The 19,859-nt window shown below is 45.5% G+C and overlaps 1 protein-coding gene and 1 pseudogene across 1 annotated transcript; both read left to right on the top strand.

Moving 5' to 3' along the window:
* The first annotated feature begins 6,306 nt into the window (after positions 1-6,306).
* LOC123152626 (anthranilate O-methyltransferase 1) lies at positions 6,307-8,103 on the top strand. Its single transcript, XM_044572125.1, has 4 exons — positions 6,307-6,448; positions 6,620-7,027; positions 7,112-7,384; positions 7,489-8,103. The coding sequence occupies exons 1-4, from the start codon at positions 6,374-6,376 to the stop codon at positions 7,846-7,848; spliced, it is 1,116 nt and encodes a 371-aa protein (XP_044428060.1). The 5' UTR covers positions 6,307-6,373; the 3' UTR covers positions 7,849-8,103.
* A 2,593-nt stretch (positions 8,104-10,696) lies between these two features.
* On the top strand, positions 10,697-13,988 carry LOC123153206 (anthranilate O-methyltransferase 2-like; annotated as a pseudogene).
* Positions 13,989-19,859: the final 5,871 nt, after the last annotated feature.

The raw sequence follows: 19,859 nt of genomic DNA, 5'->3' as shown, positions 1-19,859 counted from the left end.
TGGGTAACAAGTAATAAAGTAAATAAGGTGCAGTAAGGTGGCCAATCCTTTTTGTAGCAAAGGACAAGCCTGGACAAACTCTTATATAAAGCAAAGCGCTCCGGAGGACACATGGGAATTGTTGTCAAGCTAGTTTTCATCATGCTCATATGATTCACGTTCGGTACTTTGATAATTTGATATGTGGGTGGACCAGTGCTTGGGTGCTGCCCTTCCTTGGACAAGCCTCCCACTTATGATTAACCCCTCTCTCAAGCATCCACAACTACGAAAGAAGTATTAAGGTAAACCTAACCATAACATGAAACATATGGATCCAAATCAGCCCCTTACGAAGCAACGAATAAACTAGGGTTTAAGCTTCTGTAACTCTAGCAACACATCATCTAATTATTACTTCCCAATGCCTTCCCCTAGGCCCAAATAATGGTGAAGTGTCATGTAGTCGACGTTCACATAACACCACTAGAGGAGAGACAACATACATCTCATCAAAATGTCGAACGAATACCAAATTCACATGATTACTTATAACAAGACTTCTCCCATGTCCTTAGGAACAAACATAACTACTCATAAAGCATATTCATAATCATAATTAGAGGAGTATTAATTATCATTAAGGATCTGAAAATATAATATTCCACCGGATAAACTAACTAGCATCAACTACAAGGAGTAATCAACACTATTAGCAACACACAGGTACCAATCTGAGGTTTTGGGACCCAGATCGAATACAAGAGATGAACTAGGATTTGAGAGGATATGGTGCTGGTGAAGATGTTGATGGAGATTGACCCCCTCTCGATGAGAGGATCGATGGTGATGACGATGGCGACGATTTCCCCCTCCCGGAGTGATGTTTCCTCGGCAGAACAGCTCCGTCGGAGCCCTAGATTGGTTCTGCTCAGGTTCCGCCTTGAGACGGCAGCGCTTCATCCTGAAAGCTTCCTCTTGATTTTTTTTTCAGGTCAAAACACACCATATAGCCAAAGATGGGCACCGGAGGCCAGCCAGGGGCCCACAAGGTCGGGGGGCGCGCCCAGGGGGTAGGGTGCGCCCTCCACCCTTGTGGCTGGCTGGTGGCCCCCCTCTGGTACTTTCTTCACCCAATATTTTTTATATATTCCTGAAATAAGCTCCGTGAAGTTTTAGGAATTTTGGAGTTGTGCAGAATAGGTCTCTAATATTTGCTGCTTTTCTATTCCAGAATCCCAACTGTCGGCCTTCTCCCTCTTCATGTAAACCTTATAAAATAAGATAGAATAGGCATAAGTATTGTGATATAATGTTTAATAACAGCCCATAATGCAATAAATATCAATATAAAAGCATGATGCAAAATGAACGTATCAATCTCCAACACCAACCCTCAAACCGCCCGCATATGTTCGGACCACGCGGTTTGGACGTGTTGTACCATCCAACGCAGGCGTGTATCGGCCCGTGGGACGGTTTGGAAGTACTTTCTCTCACAAACTAGAGAAAAACATGGGGGGGGGGGGCTTCGCGCGCATCTGGACTGATCCCAAGCCCGCGTCTGACCGGCCTGGCCCAACAAAAATCTCCCACCTGCCTCTTTCGTGCTTTCCATCGAATGCCCGCTCCGCTTGCCACGCCACATTCATGCAGGTCTAGAGCATGCAGCGGCCGACATTAATGCCGCGATTTGGCCATACGGGAGGGCGGTGTTGGCGGACATGACCTCCCGGGCATCGTCGGTGCAATGCAGACGTCACGTCCCGACGATCCAACTCCGGCCGCTGTGCTGCATTGAAGCGGGTTGGCCGCCCCTTTGCCTCGCCTGGCCGCGACTATTTAAGTCGTGCGTCGGCGATGCATGGAGGCGCACCCCCTCCCCGAGCATCTCCCCCTCCCCACCCCGCCTCTGTGCCCGAACCCCTCTTCCTCTCCGAGCCCAGCGGCGGCGATGCCGAAGTCATGGTGCTCCATGCCGACCGGCGGAGTCGGTGGAAGCTCATTGTCCGGTGTTTCTTGGCGCCGCCGCCCATGCTCTCCGGGCCATTCAGCGTCAAGGGCGGCCGTCTCCTCTGCCTACGAGGAGATCTTCATAACCTTCTGTGACAAGGAAGACCCGATGTCGTAGCAGCTGCCATACAGCCGTCTGACTCCTCAAGGAGGCCACTATGATAGACGAAGATTTTGTTCATCAGATTGAGATCACATGGGCATGTTGCCACCACCGCTGGCGCGCGTCAAGCAGCAGTCGTCGTCCCCGCCACGCCACTACATGAAGTGCCAGCCGACGTCCCCACTCCGGCTGGTCAAGGATGAGCCGGCCTCGCCCTAGCGCAACCGCGACGTCCAGATCGGGTGCCGCGTCAAAGGAGGAGCCGTCGTCACCCCCCGCACCACTACATCATCCAGATCGGACATCGGGTCAAGGACGAGCCGCACGTGCAGCCGAGACGGGCGCATGGACGCACCCTCGTCGCCGCCGCGTTGTCACCGCCCTGCCGTCAAAGAGGAGCTACCGCCTGCGATCAAGAAGGCGCAGGGTCGTCTCCTGCACTACCTCGAATGAGACGGTTACGGCGGTGCCTTGGGCTCAAGGGCCATCGTATCCAAGGCGGACCGCGCGGCAAGGCAGCTGGCGAGGTACGTCCGGCACAATGTCGGTCGGCGCTCCGCGTTCGCCAAGAGCGGTGTGACGTCGGATTGGGTCCACAACAACCCTGACCTGACCACCGCGTGGGAGCTCGACCGCTCCGTGACCATCGTGGAGATGACTGCCAGGAGCCGCTACTGCCTTGACGGAGAGCTCGACAGGATCAGCGAGGAGTGATCGCTTAGTGACTGCTCCTCCAATGCTGGTCGCGGCAAGGCCACTGCCAGGGCTCTGAAGGCAACGTCGGGAATGGCCGCGGCGACACTCCACACTGCGCAGCAGGAGGCAGAGCGGCTCCTCCGCGAGTGGTAGGCAACCGCCATACAAGGCTGTCACGACCCTCCGACACCATTCCGCCGCTGGAGGATCGATGATGACGACGACACTGACTGCAACGGCTGTGCCGTATGGCAGGCCGGCCAAGCGTAGAGGTGGTCGTCTGGTATAGGGTTTAGGTTTTTTCCCCTAGTTTTTTGGTAAACAGTCAAAATATCAACTTTTTATGTAAATTACAACCAAACCTGAATGAATTCCATTGTGTTTGAATGAATTTTATCTAGTTAGAGCAACTCCAACGCGCCGACCCAAATGGACGACTTTTTTGTCTGCTTTTTGTCCGTTTGGGTCGGCCGCCCACTCGGTGTCCGCCTTCTTGTTGATTTGGGTCGGCAGTGCGCCCAACGCGCCGACCCATATTTGCCGGCGTGGCTGGCTGGCGGCCCTTTTTCAACAAATATGCACACATTTTACATTATTTTACAAGCAAACATATAGTTTCATAATCAAATATAGCATAGTTTCACAACCAAATAAAGCATAGTTCTACAAGCCGAATAAAAATTAAATTGTCTCACATAGTTTGAATAAAAAGATACATTTATTGGTTGCCATGAGCCCACTTATGCTCAACCAAATCATTTTGAATCTACATGTGAGTTTCCCAATCATGTATTTCATGATGAAATTTGGTGAACTGTTCAAACGTTGCCGCTCCTCCATGCTCAGGCGCTCATCTTCTACGATCACATTGTGCACGATCACACAAGCAGTCATCACCTCCCATAGCTTCTTGGTGCTTCAAGTCCTAGCAGGATACCGAATGATGCCACATCGAGATTGCAAAACATCAAAGGCACGCCCGACATCCTTCCTAGCACTCTCTTGCTCTTGGACAAATGTTTTCCTCTTCTCTCCGACGGGGTTGGGGATTGTCTTCACAGTAGTGGTCCATTGAGGATAGATACCGTCACCTAGGTAGTATCCTTTGTCGTAGTTATGGCCGTTGATGGTAACATTCACCCGTGGCCTGAAGTGTGACAGTGCAAGCCCTGACATGGCCCTGATACTGCCCTTGTCAAGAAGGGTAGTTCTTCCCCTCCTAGTGCATGCAGTCTATATTGCCAAGCATCCATGGGAAGCCACTGCTGGCATTCATCGCCAATAAGCGTGTTGTATCTTGAGGAGTCAGCTCTCTCAAGTACTCAGGGCCGAACACAGCAATCATAGCCTTGTAGAACCTGTACATGGAGTCTAGGGATGTGGACAAGCTCATACGGACGTACTCATCAATGAGATCACCGGGCACTCCGTATGCAAGCATCTGGATGGCTGCAATGCATTTCTGATAAGATGGGAAGCCAATCTTTCCAAGGGCGTCCTCTTTGCACTCGAAATAGTTATCGTATCCGACCACTCCCTCTCTAATACGGTTAAAAACATGCCTAGCCATACGGAAACATCGCCGAAATTTCCGATGTTTGAACAGCGGGTTGGTCGTGCCAAAGTAGTCCTTCCAAAGAAGGAAATGGCCACTTTCTCGGTTGCGATTCAATGCCAAAAGGTGTCCCAGAATCGAGCCATGGAACAACGGCCACTGGCTATTAAGGTGGTGATGGACCAACACGACAACCAAGATCTCCTCCTCCTCATCGGACGAGGAATCGTCGGAGTCGCAAAGGAAATTATGGAAAAAGAACTCGTCGGTGGAGTCCATTTTGTACCTTGGCAAACTGTCGAACAGCTTGCGGGCGTCGTCGAAGGAGCTGGCCGGCAAAGAGGCGCGCCTCCCTCGGACTAGGCGGCTGGCCTAGAGACGCCCGACGAGCGTGCCAGCGTCTGGACGAAGGAGCTGGCCGGGGCGGCCAGGCGACTTGCTGCTCACGGCGGCAACATCGGGAGGTGGGGGTGGGAAGCTTCGGTGGCCCGGCGGCGAGACGGTGGTGGCGGCGAGGTGGCGACGTTGGGGGAGGTGTGTCGGCACCGGCTGCTGCCAGAGGCACCGGCAAATGGGCGGCGGCGACGATGCGGCGGAGGCGGAGGCGGGCGAGGGTTTGCTGTCGATATGGGGGGTGGGGAAGGATGGCCAATGTGCCACCGACTAGCGGGCCAGGGGGAGTAGGCGGGTGCCGCGCGCGTCCGTTTTTTTGTCCGCGCCGACGCAAATGAAGCTTAAAATTGTACCGGGAATGGGTAGGCAGGCGGACGAAAAGTGGGCACGCGTCCGTTTGGGTCGGCGCGTTGGGCCGATTTTTCTGTCCGCGGCGACCCAAACCGACATGGACGGACGAAATGGGTCGCCCTGTTGGAGTTGCTCTTAGTTCGAGTTGTTGTTAAAATGTATGCGTGCAGCTTGGATGGCGGCCTCCGGCATCAGGGTCCACAAATTTGCCCCTTGTGCGTAGACGGATGCCGGAAAAAATTTACGAGTTGAGACGCCTTTACGTTCTATATGGCTAAACTTGGATTGCGTTTTTTTATTTTTTATTTTTTGCTGGGGGCGTTTTGTTTGCTTTTGCTATATGTACCAAACTCGTACTTGTGCTCTACCGCTAGATTGCCCACTTTTTTTTGCTGGGGGCGTTTTGTTTGCTTTTGCTATATGTACCAAACTCGTAATTGTGCTCTACCGCTAGATTGCGCACATCCCTATAGCTATTCTGTTAGCTATTCTACTGGTGTGTGTGCTGGTAGCAAATGGAAACGGTCAAAGAATGGTGGCTATCCACTTCTTCTAATGTTGTCTGCCGGTTGCAGATGGAGACGGTCAAAGAATGGCGGGTATCAATCCTGTGGAGGTTGGTGGTCGTCGCAAAGCTATTTTTCCATCGTCATGCTCTCTCATGGTTTGGGAGACTTGGAATGAAGAAAACCGTGTTTTAAGGACACATCCTCTTCGCCGCCGGTTCTAAAACGCATGTGTTTGAACTTGAAGCGAGGATTTGGGCCAAGTCCGACGCCAAATTCTTTAGAGTTATAATCTTGCCAAGTGAGTAGGATTGTGTAACGCCTTGGCTTCGCGCCAAGAATTTTCTTCTGTTTATAATCTTGTAACGCTCCTTGATTAATGAAACGGGTAAACTTTTTGTCTCCGTTTTGAAAAATGTATATTGTGCGCTAACTTTCAATTGTACTATCCCTTTTGTCATTCCTACTATATACCAAACATGACCTAGCATTGCCCTAGACTTTGTAGGTTACGTGAAGGAGGACATCTATACTAGGTTCATTGGCAGAAAATAAGGACCAACCAATGTACCTATGTTCTCCTCTTTCAAAATAAATAAATTGTATACCCATGTGTAGTAGGAGTAGTTGAGAAACAACTCCAACCTCTTGTGCAAGCTAGTCGCCTATATATTGAGCAGGGCTGCTGCTATTGGCAACACATCTGCTAGCATATATATACTTTCGTTGTTGAGCATACCAACGAAACAAATTCTTCCTCGAGAGTTTTAGGTGGCCATGAAGATGGACAGCGATTTCCATATGGCCAAAGGAGAAGGAGAGACCAGCTATGTCAAGAACTCTACCCATCAGGTAATTTGAAGAAATAACTCACAGCGCTTTTTCAAAGACCAAAATTCACAACAAATATGCTGCCCTTGTTTCCTTTATAGTACTTAGCATCGACATTTCTGGCTCACCAGAGCTGGTTACACTTTCTATCAATCTTAAATGGTAAAGTTTCTTTTTGTTCATTTTTACCAGAAGAAAGCTTTGATTCAAACTAAGCCGGTGCTTGAAAAGGCGGTGATAGAAGTGTGCATGGATTTGCTCCATCCAACAATGATAGTTGTTGACCTAGGCTGCTCTTCAGGTGAAAACACACTCATCTTTGTCTCCAACGTGATCGAAGCAATATGCTGCAACCATGACAAGCTTCATGGCAACCTCATGGAGCTCCAAGTCTTCCTCAATGATCTACCCGGAAACGACTTCAACCGTGTGTTCCAGTCACTTGAGCAGTTCAAGGAGTCAATTACAATAACTCATAAGCTAGAAGCGCTACCACCTTTTTATATTGCCGGGCTACCGGGCTCCTTCTACACCAAGCTTTTTCCTCGTCATAGCGTTCATCTGTTTCACTCATCATATTGCCTTCATTGGCGATCTGAGGTACTAAACTGGCAAGCCACAGTTTATCTGTCTATCATTATTGTTAACCATCAAGGTCCTACAACTATTGTTTGAATCATGTAGCTCCCGGATGGATTTGCGGCCAAGAGAGAAATGTATATAAACAAAGAAAACATTTATATTGCGAGGACTACACCACCATCTGTAGTTAAATTATACCAGGAGCATTTTGAGAAGGATATGTTGTTGTTCCTCAAGCTGCGATATGAAGAACTGGTGCTCGGCGGACAAATGGTACTGACATTTCTTGGGAGAAAAACAGAGGACGTCTACAATGGAGATATGAACCAGCTCTATGGATTAATTGCACAATCTTTGGAATATCTTGTTGAAGAGGTACACACCAGTATATCTTTAGTACAATTATTTCACAACTCTTATAATTACAGAAAATTAAACTTTTTTTTGCGAATAAATTAAACATTCAACTGTCACAACAGGGCCTCCTAGAGAGGGGAAAACTCAACTCCTTTAACCTACCCTTTTACGGTCCATCACTTACCGAAGTCAAGATGGTGATCAAGCAAAGTGGACTATTCGACATAAATCACATCGAATTGTTCGAATCCAACTGGGATCCTCGCGACAACTCGGAAAGCAATGAAGTGCACGACCCCCTCCGAAGCGGCATGAATGTGTCCAAGAGTTTGAGGGCAGTGATGGAGCCCCTTTTCACAAGTCATTTTGGTGAATCTGTGCTCGACATACTCTTCAACAAATTCGCGTACAATGTCGCGGAACACCTTGCGAGGGAGAAGACAAAGTATTCCATCATTGTTCTGTCCTTGAAAAGAAAATAATGGAGGTCTACATTGATTGTGTATCTTGACTTGTTTTATCTCTCTATGAACTTAATCATCTACCAGGTCTTGTTTAGTTGTTGACTCTGTCCCAGAAATGGGGGTTTTCAAGTTTTGTCGTCCTCGGCTGTGTTCACCTTGGATGTAGACTCTTTTGTGTTTGTATCTCCCATATAAATTGGGAAGAATCAACAGGACGATACTCCCTCCTTACCAAATTATAGTGCATATAAAATTTGGTATAAGTCAATATTTTAAAATTAGAAACTTTATATTCACTTACAATGCCTAACCAATGCCATTAGATTTATCAACAGATATATGTTCATATATTTTTCTATAAATTTGGTCAAAGTGAAACTTTTGTAAATTTGGTTGTGGCATAAATGCTATATGCATCGTACACAACATGTATGGTTCAAAATGAGCAATAATAACTGCAGCATTTTCTTCTTGCAGTTAGACAATTAGCTGGCCAAAAAATAATTCAAGGATTCCTTGACCCATTCCCTTTGTTGGCCATATCGGCAAAATTATGAAGGGAATGCTAGAAAATTTCCGTAGACATGCAACCAACAATTACGTATAGAAGGATCATAGCATGCCAAATTTTTAATGGCACAAATTTGTGCCCAGCCAGAGAGAGAGAGAGAGAGAGTACCAACCATTTTATTGATTTTTTACAGGGTAGAGGTGCGTTCGAAGGGCATGACCATGCTTCAAACCTGTTGCCTTGCATTCTAACTACGCTTATGCATATGTAGGTTCATGCATCCAAACCTCACGTGTGTTAAAGAAATGATGGTGTCCGGCAGTTTATGATATTTATTAGCCGGATGGGGTCACAACTCATATGTACTTGCATGCTAATTTGCACACGCATGCACACGTGGACGTGCTATCTGGAAACTGCCTAGCAGTTGCATGTTTTCTTTTTTAGGAATATCAGGCTTTATTAGTCAATATAATCAAGAGAGAGTGCCTCCCGGATACAATCCGGGGTTACATAAAAAATAGAGTCACTAGAGAACTTAGAAGATCTAGCTAGAATATGTGCCGCGACATTCGACAAACGATTTACATGACTAAAGCGAACAAACGAGAAGAACGAATGCCAATTCCTTGATATCAGCAGTGATGAGCCTCACCGGCGAGCGATCAATTGTCGAGGCATTGGTTTTCTGAATAACTGACAAACAGTCTGTCTGAAAAACGGCCCTTAAAAATCCTTGATCATGGGTGTGAGCCACCGCACGCCGTAGCGCCACTGCTTCAGCTAATTCTAGGGTGGTAACCTCGTCAGCATGCTCACGGCAAGCCCGTAACCAATCTCTGATGTGGTTCTTGGTTACCACGCCAATTCCCATCCGTCGAGACTCCTTAAAGAGTGCAACATCCACATTAACGGCCATTGCATCTGCAGATCTGCTGGCCGTGGAACCCATTTAACGGAAGATACTGGAGTATCACGCCTTATAGCAATTGCAATCCTACCACAATTCTGCATAATGAAGTCAACATAAGCCAAAGCTTTCTCAGCCACTCCGCGGGGATGCATCCTAACATCATTGTTTTTTGCATCATTCCTGGCCTCCCAAATGTGCCAAATGGTTGCTACCAAAGTCGTGGCCTCGAGAGAGGTCGCTCGTTGACTGAAATCAAATATCCACTGCTTGGTATGAACAAGACCTTTACGGCACAGATGGAAGCCTAAATTCCGCTTCAGCACTTGTCATACCTGGCGCACGAAGTGGCAAAACAGAAAGAGATGCTCAGCTCGCTCCTCTTTGCTAAGGAAAAAACATGTCACCGCATTCGGAACATGGCGCCGTAGCAACTGACTGCCTATCGGCAGACAATCGCAGGCCATTCTCCATAGGACGATCTTCATCTTTCCCGGAGCATTGATCTTCCAAAGAGCTTGCCAGTTTTTCTCTTCAGCACCAAAGTCTGATTGCACACCATGGCCATAAGAATTGCGAGTACCATGAAATTTCTAAGACTTGGCCAAGTTATATGCCGATCTAACTGAGTAGGATCCAAATTGATCATGAGACCATGTAACAAAATCATCCACCACGAGCACACTTAGTGGAATTTGTAACACTACGTTGGCTGGCCAACGCTTTGCACATGGGGCAATGATAGGTGCCGGTCAGCCGCCGGTCGGCCATTAGATTTGGCCTGGAGAAAGGATTCACCCAGTTCACCCTGTGCCCTTCCCTCTCCTCCCGTGACGCCTCTCCTCGCCGGTGGCAGCACAACGCCTCCTTGTCGGGATTAGTCGCTGCACCGTACCGCCAGCGCCAGCACCAGCACCAAAAAGACTCACCGGTGTCGTGCCCCCCCCTTGATTGCAGCATCGATGACTTCCCCGTCACCTGAACTCTTGCCAAACGTAGCATTTGTCATCGTGGATGCAACTCTCTGCGTCCTCGGTTCTAGCATCGCCAAAATCCGGTTGTTGCATTCGAGTGTAACTTGTCTCGCCACAGGGTACTAGCATCGAGTGTAACGGGTGGTAGCAAACCAGATGATCTAGCAATGCGGTTGCAGGGTTCGGTGGTGAGAGAGCACGGTGTCCCACGGTTGGAGCTCCTCCGGCTAGACAGTTGCGACTCCCATTCCCAATGGTTCCAGCTTTTAGCATCACCGGTTCCAACAAATTGTCACGCCCGTTGTAACTTATGGTCCACCGGTCACAACAAAAAATGTGTCCCGGTCACAGATCTCGCCGTTGCTGGTTCTAGTAGCACCACACAAAGGTTGAAGCTTTCAATGTGTATGGTTGCAGCTTGCTGCCCCTTGTGGTGAATGCCGATTCCTGCACACAGTGTCACCACCTCCGATGCCGGAAGGTTTGCCGTTTGTAGAAAATGAAGATCACTGTTCCAGCAACGGCGGGTGCTGATTGTAGCACCGTGGGAGTCCAAGGGTGCGTCTTATCTGGCGCCAGCGGGTGTAGGTTGTAGCTTTTCAATGCACCGGTTTCGACATCTTACAACAAGGTTGCGGCTTTTTTCGGCAAAGCTCGTATGCGTCATATTGGTTAGTCCACCATGCTTCGGCATGGTTGATCGAAGGAGTGGGTGGCTGATGGAGCTGCACGGCTGTGGTGCTCGAGTGAGAGATCATTGGCGAGGACAATGCCTCGTCGACCATGTGCTCCATGGGAGAGAGAAAGTATATAGAAAGAGAAGTGAACGACTGGGAGAGTGGACAGAAGATGTGGCGGTGTCCGCATCTTCCCATGAGTGGCCCACCCGCCCTTACATGTCGCAGATTGAATCGTTAGGAGCGTGCGCTTGTGGACACGGCCGGCCGAAGCTTGGTCCGGTCGGTCGGTGCAAAACGTTTCCCTTGTACATGTGGGAAAACGTGCGTACTAGATTTTGCATGCAGTCGTGCGAGGCTGCATCGACTGAGAGCATGGTAGCTATATGGGAGTTGCCATGTCACCTATAACCAATCTAAAAGCATGATCAATAGTATAGTCAACAACTGATTATATGAAGTTATCACTTTATCTATCGCCAACCTAATAGCCAACATGTATAATAACTACTTAATAAGAAATACTACTTGATTAATACTTGGCCACCTTACATTCTCAGCATGTTTTTTGAAGCCCGTGCTGCATCCGACTTTTAATCTACAACATGCTTCTCTTCTATCTCCTCTCTCTCGCATCCAACTCAGCAAAAATATAATACTTTAATTCTTACAGCCTGCTGACTGTACTTTATTAGACTTGCTTTAATAGCCAACATGTGTAATAGTCAGTTACTAAGAAGTACTAGCCCATCTTACACTCTCACAATGTTTCTTGGAGCTCGTGCAGTAGCTGGCAGTTAATTTACAGTCCGCTTCAATTCTCTCTCCTCTTCTCTCCCATTCAACTAGGCAAAAACATAATACTTTATCCTTACAACATGATGACTGTACATTGTTAGACTTTCTCTGAAGCGATACATTTGTTCGCGAAGAGATGCATACATTCACACAAGTTGTAACCGCTAGATAGTGAAACTATTCCGCAACCTTTGCCGGCAAACAATCTTCAATTGCTGGACAACGAAGTCTTCCTGAATAACCTACGACGAAACGACTTCAACCATGTGTTCCACTCACTTGATCAGTTCAAGGATTCAGTTACAGTCACTCATAAGCTAGAAGCACTACCACCTTTTTATATTGCCAGGTTACACGGCTCCTACTACACCAAGCTTTTTCCTTGCCATAAAGTTCATCTGTTTCATTCATCATATTGCCTTCATCAGCGCTCTGAGGTACTAAATTGGCAAGCCATGATAAATTGACGGTGGGCATGCGCTGCCTCTCGCCGGCTGTTCTCAGGCTCTTGTGGCTGCACCTATGAGCATCACGGATCAGGCCCGATCTAGTGTTTGGTGGCTTTTCTTCAAAGATGCGATATACATACAATGGGTTGACGCAAAGAGCATGGATGTGCAGTGGCGGCATTGAATTTGCTGTCCGGATTTGATAGTCTTGGGTGGAGAGACGTCGGTGGCCATGACCCTATCCGGAGGTGACTACCGAGATAGGACCTAGGATCTTGGATCTTCAGATCTGGTGGCAACGAGAAGTATGTTTTGTTGATTGATTCTGCCACTATGGACGAGGACGACGGAGCATGGGGACGGTGTGGGGCTGCCAAAGCATCCCGTTGTGGGATTTGGCGGTCCCCATAACGTTCCTCCTTAAATCTCCATTGCAATGTGCGACAATAACCTTCACCTTTTGAAGCTGTTGGTGGTGATCAACTCTTGTCGTGGCTTGATTGCCTGCTTTTGCAAGCATGGTCTTTACCTGTGTGACATCTCACATCAAAGACTGTGATATGCATGTAGCTGTTGGGATCGCGGTAAGTGCTAGTGACAACACTGGATGACTTCAATTTGGTGATGCTTCTTAAGCATTAGTCTCGAGCTCTGGGGTGAAAACCCTAGGCGTTATATTTTTGGTTATTGTGTCATTACCTTGTTAAAAGACTTGCTCAGACTTGTTCTTCGGGGTGAAAACCAATGATCTGGCCTTTGGTGGTCAGATGCAGTGAAGGCAGTGCTTGAGCGTTGTTCCCTACCTGAAGGTGTTGCTGCTGGAGCCTTCTCATGGTTTTGGTGATATCAAGTGATTGTTGTTGCGGATATCGTTGCTGTTCTAGATTGTTGATCATTGTTTTGATCAATACGGAGTTTTTTTCCTCATCAAGGTATAACTTTGGTCTTGCTTGACTTATCTAGTTGCCGGCATGAATTTTATGTGTGTGCGTTGGTGTTGGTTGTGTGCATCCTAGCTATGCCGATGCCATGTGTGTTGCTCATTGTGTTTGTATCCCCTTGATGCTCCATTATATTATGAGCTAGTAAAATCCTCCCTTTGTCGGAAAAAAAATGCACCGTTAATCATCAAGGTCCTACAACTATTGTTTGTATCATGTAGCTTCCGGATAGATTTGCGGTCAAGAAAGAAATGCCTCTAAACAGATGACACATTTATATTGCGAGACCAGGAGCATTTCAGAATGATATGTTGTTGCTCCTCAAGCTGCTATATGAAGAACTGGTGCTCGGCGAACAAATAGCATTGGCATTTATTAGAGAAAAACAGAGGTTGTCTACAATGGAGATATGAACCAACTCTATGGATTAATTGCACAATCTTTGGAATATCTCGTTGAAGAGGTACACAACGGTGTATCTGTGGTACAATTATTTCACAGATCTTATAATTAGAGAAAATTAAACATTGAACTGTCACAACATGTCCTTATAGAGAGGAAAAAACTCAACTACTTTAGCCTACACTTTTATTGTCAAGATGGTGATCACTGATCAAGCAGAGTGGATTATTCAACATAAACATGTCGAATTGTTCAAGTCCCACTAGGATCATGGTGATAACTCGGAAAGTGATGACGTGCATGACCTCCCTCCAAAGTGACATGAATGTCTCGAAGAGTTTGAGGGCAGTGGTGTTGCCCCTTTTCACAATCCATTTCGCTGAATCTGTGTTCAACATACTCTTCAATAAATTCATGTATAATGTCGCGGAACACCTTGCGAGGGAGAAGACTAATTAAGTATTCCATCATAGCCCTGTCTTTGGAAAGAACATAATGGATGTCTACGTTGATTTTGTATCTTCAACTTGTTTTACCTCTAAGAATAAAATGATATACTTGATCTTTGTTTAGTTGTTGACGCTGTACCAGCGATGAAATTATTCAAGTTTGGTCTCGTTGTCTATGTCTATCCTCGATGTAGAGACTCTGTTGTGTTTATGGGAAGCACTTCAACTTCAGCACACCCCTCTAAACACATCGATGGAGGAGATCTCTTCATACCCCTTCATGATAAAGGGTAGGGTGGTCTTTTCTAAAAGTGCATCGCCCACCGGAACGTATACATACGCAAACACCCCTCTGCGCCGGGCCTGCCCATTTTATCTTTTCTTTTTTTGTCAACCTACAAAAAAGTGTGGGAGACGTGATTCAAACATGCAACCTCCTCGTTAAGTGTACGCCGCAGTGCGAACCAATCTATGGTTGGATGGCTAGAGGGACAGTGCTATCCCTAGCCCACCAGGGTTCAAGTCCTAGTGCTCGTATTATTTCTAAATGCGCTCTCAGTGGGAGAAAACGTTTTTATCAACGACGAGGTGCCTACGGTGACTTCATAAATCACAAGATGATATGCCGGCTCAGTGTCTCGAAGATGCTCATAGGGATAGGATGTGTGTTCATAGGGTGAGTGTATGCGCATATGTATAAACGCTTGCGTCTGTACTGTGTTCAAAAAAGTGTACGCCGCAGTAGCCAACCACACAACTCACCTTATACGAATACTTACATCTTTTTTCTTCTTTTGTTCTTTCTTCTCTTCGTGCCCAGTGAACAAGGAAGTCGGGGTTTGTTTTTTCTTTTTCTTTTTATCTTTTCTTTTTCTGGTTTCCTTTGGTCGTGGTCACGGGTACGTTCAACATGGTGTTTTTATACATTCTTGACCTCAACTTTTTCAAGCAGGTGGGTATGCCCATGGTAACTTTCGACACCGTATGCATGTTGCGACACGTCTGGCCATTTATCAGTCTTTTTCACAGTGAAAAATTCAAAAAATGCAAAACTTGTCAAAAATCTAAACAACTTGGCATGGTGCTCTAAATTGGTTATACAAGGCCATGGAAAAAAATAGGGCTATTTCAAGGATGACGGAAAACAACGTGCTCATAGAAGGTCCCGAGAACACAGTTGAATATGGTTTATTTTTGGACATCCTTGATATGACACTAACTTTTACAAGCAAGTGGGCGTGCATATGGTAGGCTTCCATGACAAGTTTGTTTAAATCCCGACACCATTTGCATGTTGCGACACGTTCGACAATTCATCGATCTTTTTACACCAAGAAAACTTCAGAAAATACAAAACTTGCCAAAAAAAACCAAACAACTTAACATGATGCCTTGAATGGTCATAATAAATTATGGAAAAAACTTGGGGCACTTTAAGGATGTCGAAAAACAACGTGCTCTCACATGGAGCTTTCTGGCGTACCCGAACACTCTCCGTTCAACATGATCTACATTTGGACATCCTTGAAATGATGTCCATTTTTGCAAGCTCGTGGGCATGCCCATGTTAGGTATTCATTTCAAGTTTGAACGATTTCTGACACCATATGCAAGTTGCGACGTGTTCTGCCATTTATCGGCCTTCCTTGACCGAGAAAACTCCAGAAATGTAAAATTTGTCGAAAGCCAAAATAACTAGGCATGGTTCCTTGAATTGGTCATACAAGGTCATAAAAAATTGGTGTCATTTCAAGGATGTCGAAAATCAACGTGCTCTCAGACAAACCCCTCTTGCCTACCCGAACACCGTTGTCGAACATTGCATTTTTGTGGACATCTTTGAAATGACCCCAAATTTTTCACCCAGTGGGAATGCCGATGGTAGATATTTATGCCAGGTTTGAACGACTTCCAACACCGTGTGCAAGTTGCAACACCTCCGACCATTTATCAGTATTTTTTCACCGAGAAAGGTCTAGAAAATGCAAAACTTGTAGAAAACACAAGTAACTTTGTCTGGTGCCTTGAATTGGTCATAAACTACCAGGAAAAAAATTGGGGCCATTAGGCGGTTGTCAAAAAAAACCATGCTCTCGAACGGAGTCTTCTGGCTACCCAGACACCCTACATTCAACATGGTGTTTTTGTACATCCTTGATCCTAACATTTTCAAGTAGGTGGGCATGCACATGATATGCATCCATGCTAGGTTTGAACGATTTTCGACACCCTATGCAAGTTGCGACACGCCCAGCCATTTATCGTCCTTTTCTGATCGAGAAAAGTTCAGAAAATACAAAATTTGTAGAAAAACCAAAACAACTTGGCATGGTGATTTGAATTGATCATACAAGCCAATAATAAAATTAGTGTTATTTGAAGGATGTCGAGAAACAACGTGCTCAAAGGGAGCTTTCTGGCATACTCAAACACCCTACGTTGAATATGGTGTTTTTTCTACGCAAATTCAAAAACTGTTTAGGGATTTGTTTTTGAAAAAATCCTTTAAAATTGTTGTTCACATTTCCTGAATTTTTTAAAGTTCTAAATTTGTTAGTGTTTTCAAAAATTATAGAAATTCCAACTTTGTTCACTTAAAAAAAAGTTCACCGTATTGAAATAATGCTCCTGTATACTGAGAAAATGTTCACTGTGTATAAAAACAAGTTCATCATGTACAGCAAATTGTTTCAACATGCATTTGAAAAAAAAAAGATGTTCACCGTATATTTTCAAAAAAAAATATGGTGTATTATAAAATGCTCATCATATGTTATACAATTGTTCAATATGAAAGGCGCATTTTTTAAAATGTTGATCCCATATTATAAAAAAAATTCAATATGTTTTTTAGAAGGTTTCATCATGTATTAAAAATTGGTCATCGTGTATTATATAAATGTTCATCATTTTCAAATTTTTGTTTAGGTATTCAATAATTGTTCACCTTTCAAAAAAAGTTCACCGTATTTAATAAAAATGTTCACCATACATAAAGAAAATTTTCACTGTATATAAAGAAATGTTCATCGTACATAGAGAAATTGTTCAGCGTGCATTTGGAAAAAGATAGTTTACCGTATATTTTAAAAATGTTCAGTATGTATTTTAAATTCAATTTCTAAAAAATTGTTGACAGTTCATAAAAATGGTTCAGAATTCACAATTTGTTCATAATTTTTGAAAATATTTACATTTTAAAAAAATGGTCACGTTTTCAAATTTGTTCCCTTTTTAAAAAATGTGTTCATGTTTTTAAAATTTGTAAGAATTTCGAAATTTGTTCACCATTTTGAAACATTGTTCACATTTTTTCCAAGAAATATTGATTTAAAAATATGGTTCTCCCGCCATAGTTGGTACTTCAACACTACCGATGCATTTTAGTCATCAGCTGTTGGCAGCTTGGCTGGCTAGTAGAATCAGTATCTACTAGAGGCTAACGCGGGCTTTGCCGAGTCAGTTTTCACTTGTCGTTTTTTTATCTAGCAGGTTATTGTGGTCGTTTTTTGTTTTATCTGTATAATTAGCTTGGATTTTAATTATGTTCTGATGGTCTTTTAATTTGTATATTGTGCCAGAGTGCCCATAAAGACGATATTTGTTTTAAGAGGAAACTGAAGTTGCTCGATGCATGATTGTGATATCCTTACATATTTCGGTTTTAATGTCAGCCCGTGGTCATTCTGTGAGCCTCTTGGGAGCTTATATTCCACGGTGAAATTGTAGAACTGTTGGTACAATGTTCACATGGGTGGTCCATGAATCTCCCACTTGCTCAACTCGACTCTCTGATCCACTAGCTTGCTTTGTAATATAGGTTTGCGCCCACTCTACTACAATCTTATAAAAAGCCGGATATTTTTTTATTTTTTGTTAAATCAAAAGATTTTTTTTACAACCATGATTTTTTAAATGGAAAGGAATTTATAATATATTTATAGATTTATAAACATTTGCAAATTTAAAATAAACTTCATAGATTAAAAGTTCACAGATAACTCTCAGCAATTTAATTCACAACAATTTTCCGCCTTAAAATGCCGCAATAGCAGACCTCTCCTGGAGCCGCTACAAAGCACTCTCAGCGGCCTACATAACGCCAAGCCAATCGAATTAACTCTCGCCATCAGCTATCCTCCACACCACACGGAGGAGACGTACCCAAAAAAAATGGACATGCAAGGAACCAGCTGCCCACACAAAACGCCTAACCCACTGTCATCGGGGGCCCACACACTCTCCACACCCCACAAGGTGATTGCCAGGTCGGCAGGTAGGAGTTTGACTTGTACCAGTGTCTTTTCTATTTTTCATGTAGCATGGGGTTGTATCGAAGCGGGACTTTTATTGAAAGTATTAACAAAATATATGCAGCGTATATATACAACGAATATGCAGATTATAGATATATGCAGCTTATGTACTACAAATACAGTCTGTGAATACAACAAAATAAATGCAGCTTATATACAACAATATATCAACTTGTGGCATACATGAGATATGCAACTTATATACAAAAAATATGATTCTAAGTGAGCAATAAAAATTGCAGCGATCTCTTCCTGCAGTTAGGGCATCTCCAACACTAACCCGCAATCAGCTTCGTATCCATCCGCGAATCGGGGGACCAGTCCATGGACACAGATGTGGGAGCCAACCATCTATAGCTATCCGCATACAATTAAAACCGCATTGCAACAAGCTGGATGAAATTCAATCAAACTGGATGAAGTTCATTCAAGTTCTGTCACAATTTACATAAACAAACAATATTTCAGCCTTTTACTGGAAAAAAAATCGACAACTTCTACCGGACAACCACCTTGTACGCGTGGCTGCCCTGCCCGGCCGTGCCACCATCGCCGTACATGCCGCCGCCGTTGTCATCGTCGTCATCCCTCCTGCGGTGGTAGGGCGTTGGTCCGCCACGACAGCCTTGTCCGACCGCTGTCTGCCGGTCATGGAGGAGCCACTGCACCTCCTCCTGCGTGGCATCAATGACGGTCGGTGCATGATCTGGGCCGGCATGAATGCGGCGCGGGAAGCGGCGCATGCGTTAGATGGAAAGCACGAGACATGAGGGTTTTTTGGATGGGTCAGGGGAGTCAGAAGAGGGCGAGGCAGGGGTCCTGACATCTGCAAAGACCACCCCAGTTTGTCTCGAGTTTGCGGGAAAAAATGTGTCGGACCGGTCGGCGGAGCGATACAGGCTAGCGTTGCGAAACACATCTGGACCGTGTTGTCCGGTCGGATACAAACGGGTTGAGAGTTCGCGTTGGATATGCCACAAATTGGGTGGCCAAAAAATAATCTAAGAGCATTACTAGTAGAACCCTCAAACCCTCACTAGCGTTTTAAGGGTCCAAAAATGATTTTTTGTGTGTGCACTTTTACGGGTTGAAAAACAGGGGCAAAGATTAGAACCCTCAAACCCAATCCTTATAACGGAATATTCCCCATGAACGACGCTGTCGTTGCGCGCGGGAGGTCGACGGGGCGGCCGCCGGCGACGGGGGCGACTAGCAGCGGCGGTCGCGGGCGTGGGCGCGGGAGTTGGGAGGATTTTTTCCCTCCCGCGGCCGTCAAATGAGGGTTGGAGTAGGTTTTGCTCCCCAACCCTTACTTTTGAGGATTGGGAGAGGGTTTGAGGGTTGGACCTTTAAAAAAATTTGAGGATTTGAGAGTTAAGGGGTTCTAGTCTACAGCTTTTTTTCGACGAAAACTGTAAAAAAAACAGTTATTTTTGGACATCGATAAAACAGCCGAACGTTCGGTCTGGGGAGGCACCAGTCTGAACGATACGTTCGGCAGGGGAGTATCGATGGATCGAACGATTTCATTCGGTGCGAACAACCCCTCAGCCCGTACGCCTGCCAGACAGGCCCCGATATCTCCCGACCCCCACCGAACGA

The sequence above is a fragment of the Triticum aestivum genome, chromosome 7A (genome assembly GCF_018294505.1).
Source record: "Triticum aestivum cultivar Chinese Spring chromosome 7A, IWGSC CS RefSeq v2.1, whole genome shotgun sequence".
In the NCBI taxonomy this organism is placed as follows: Eukaryota; Viridiplantae; Streptophyta; class Magnoliopsida; order Poales; family Poaceae; genus Triticum; species Triticum aestivum.
The sequence above is the reverse complement of the archived record's forward strand: the minus strand, read 5'-3'. Positions and strand labels throughout refer to the sequence as shown.

Excerpts from the sequence above, each read along its gene's own strand:
- LOC123152626 (XM_044572125.1), top strand. The coding sequence starts at position 6,374 with ATGAAGATGGACAGCGATTTCCATATGGCCAAAGGAGAAGGAGAGACC. Across the intron at positions 7,028-7,111 it reads GCCTTCATTGGCGATCTGAG|CTCCCGGATGGATTTGCGGC; the intron begins GTACTAAACTGG and ends TGAATCATGTAG. Across the intron at positions 7,385-7,488 it reads TGGAATATCTTGTTGAAGAG|GGCCTCCTAGAGAGGGGAAA; the intron begins GTACACACCAGT and ends CTGTCACAACAG.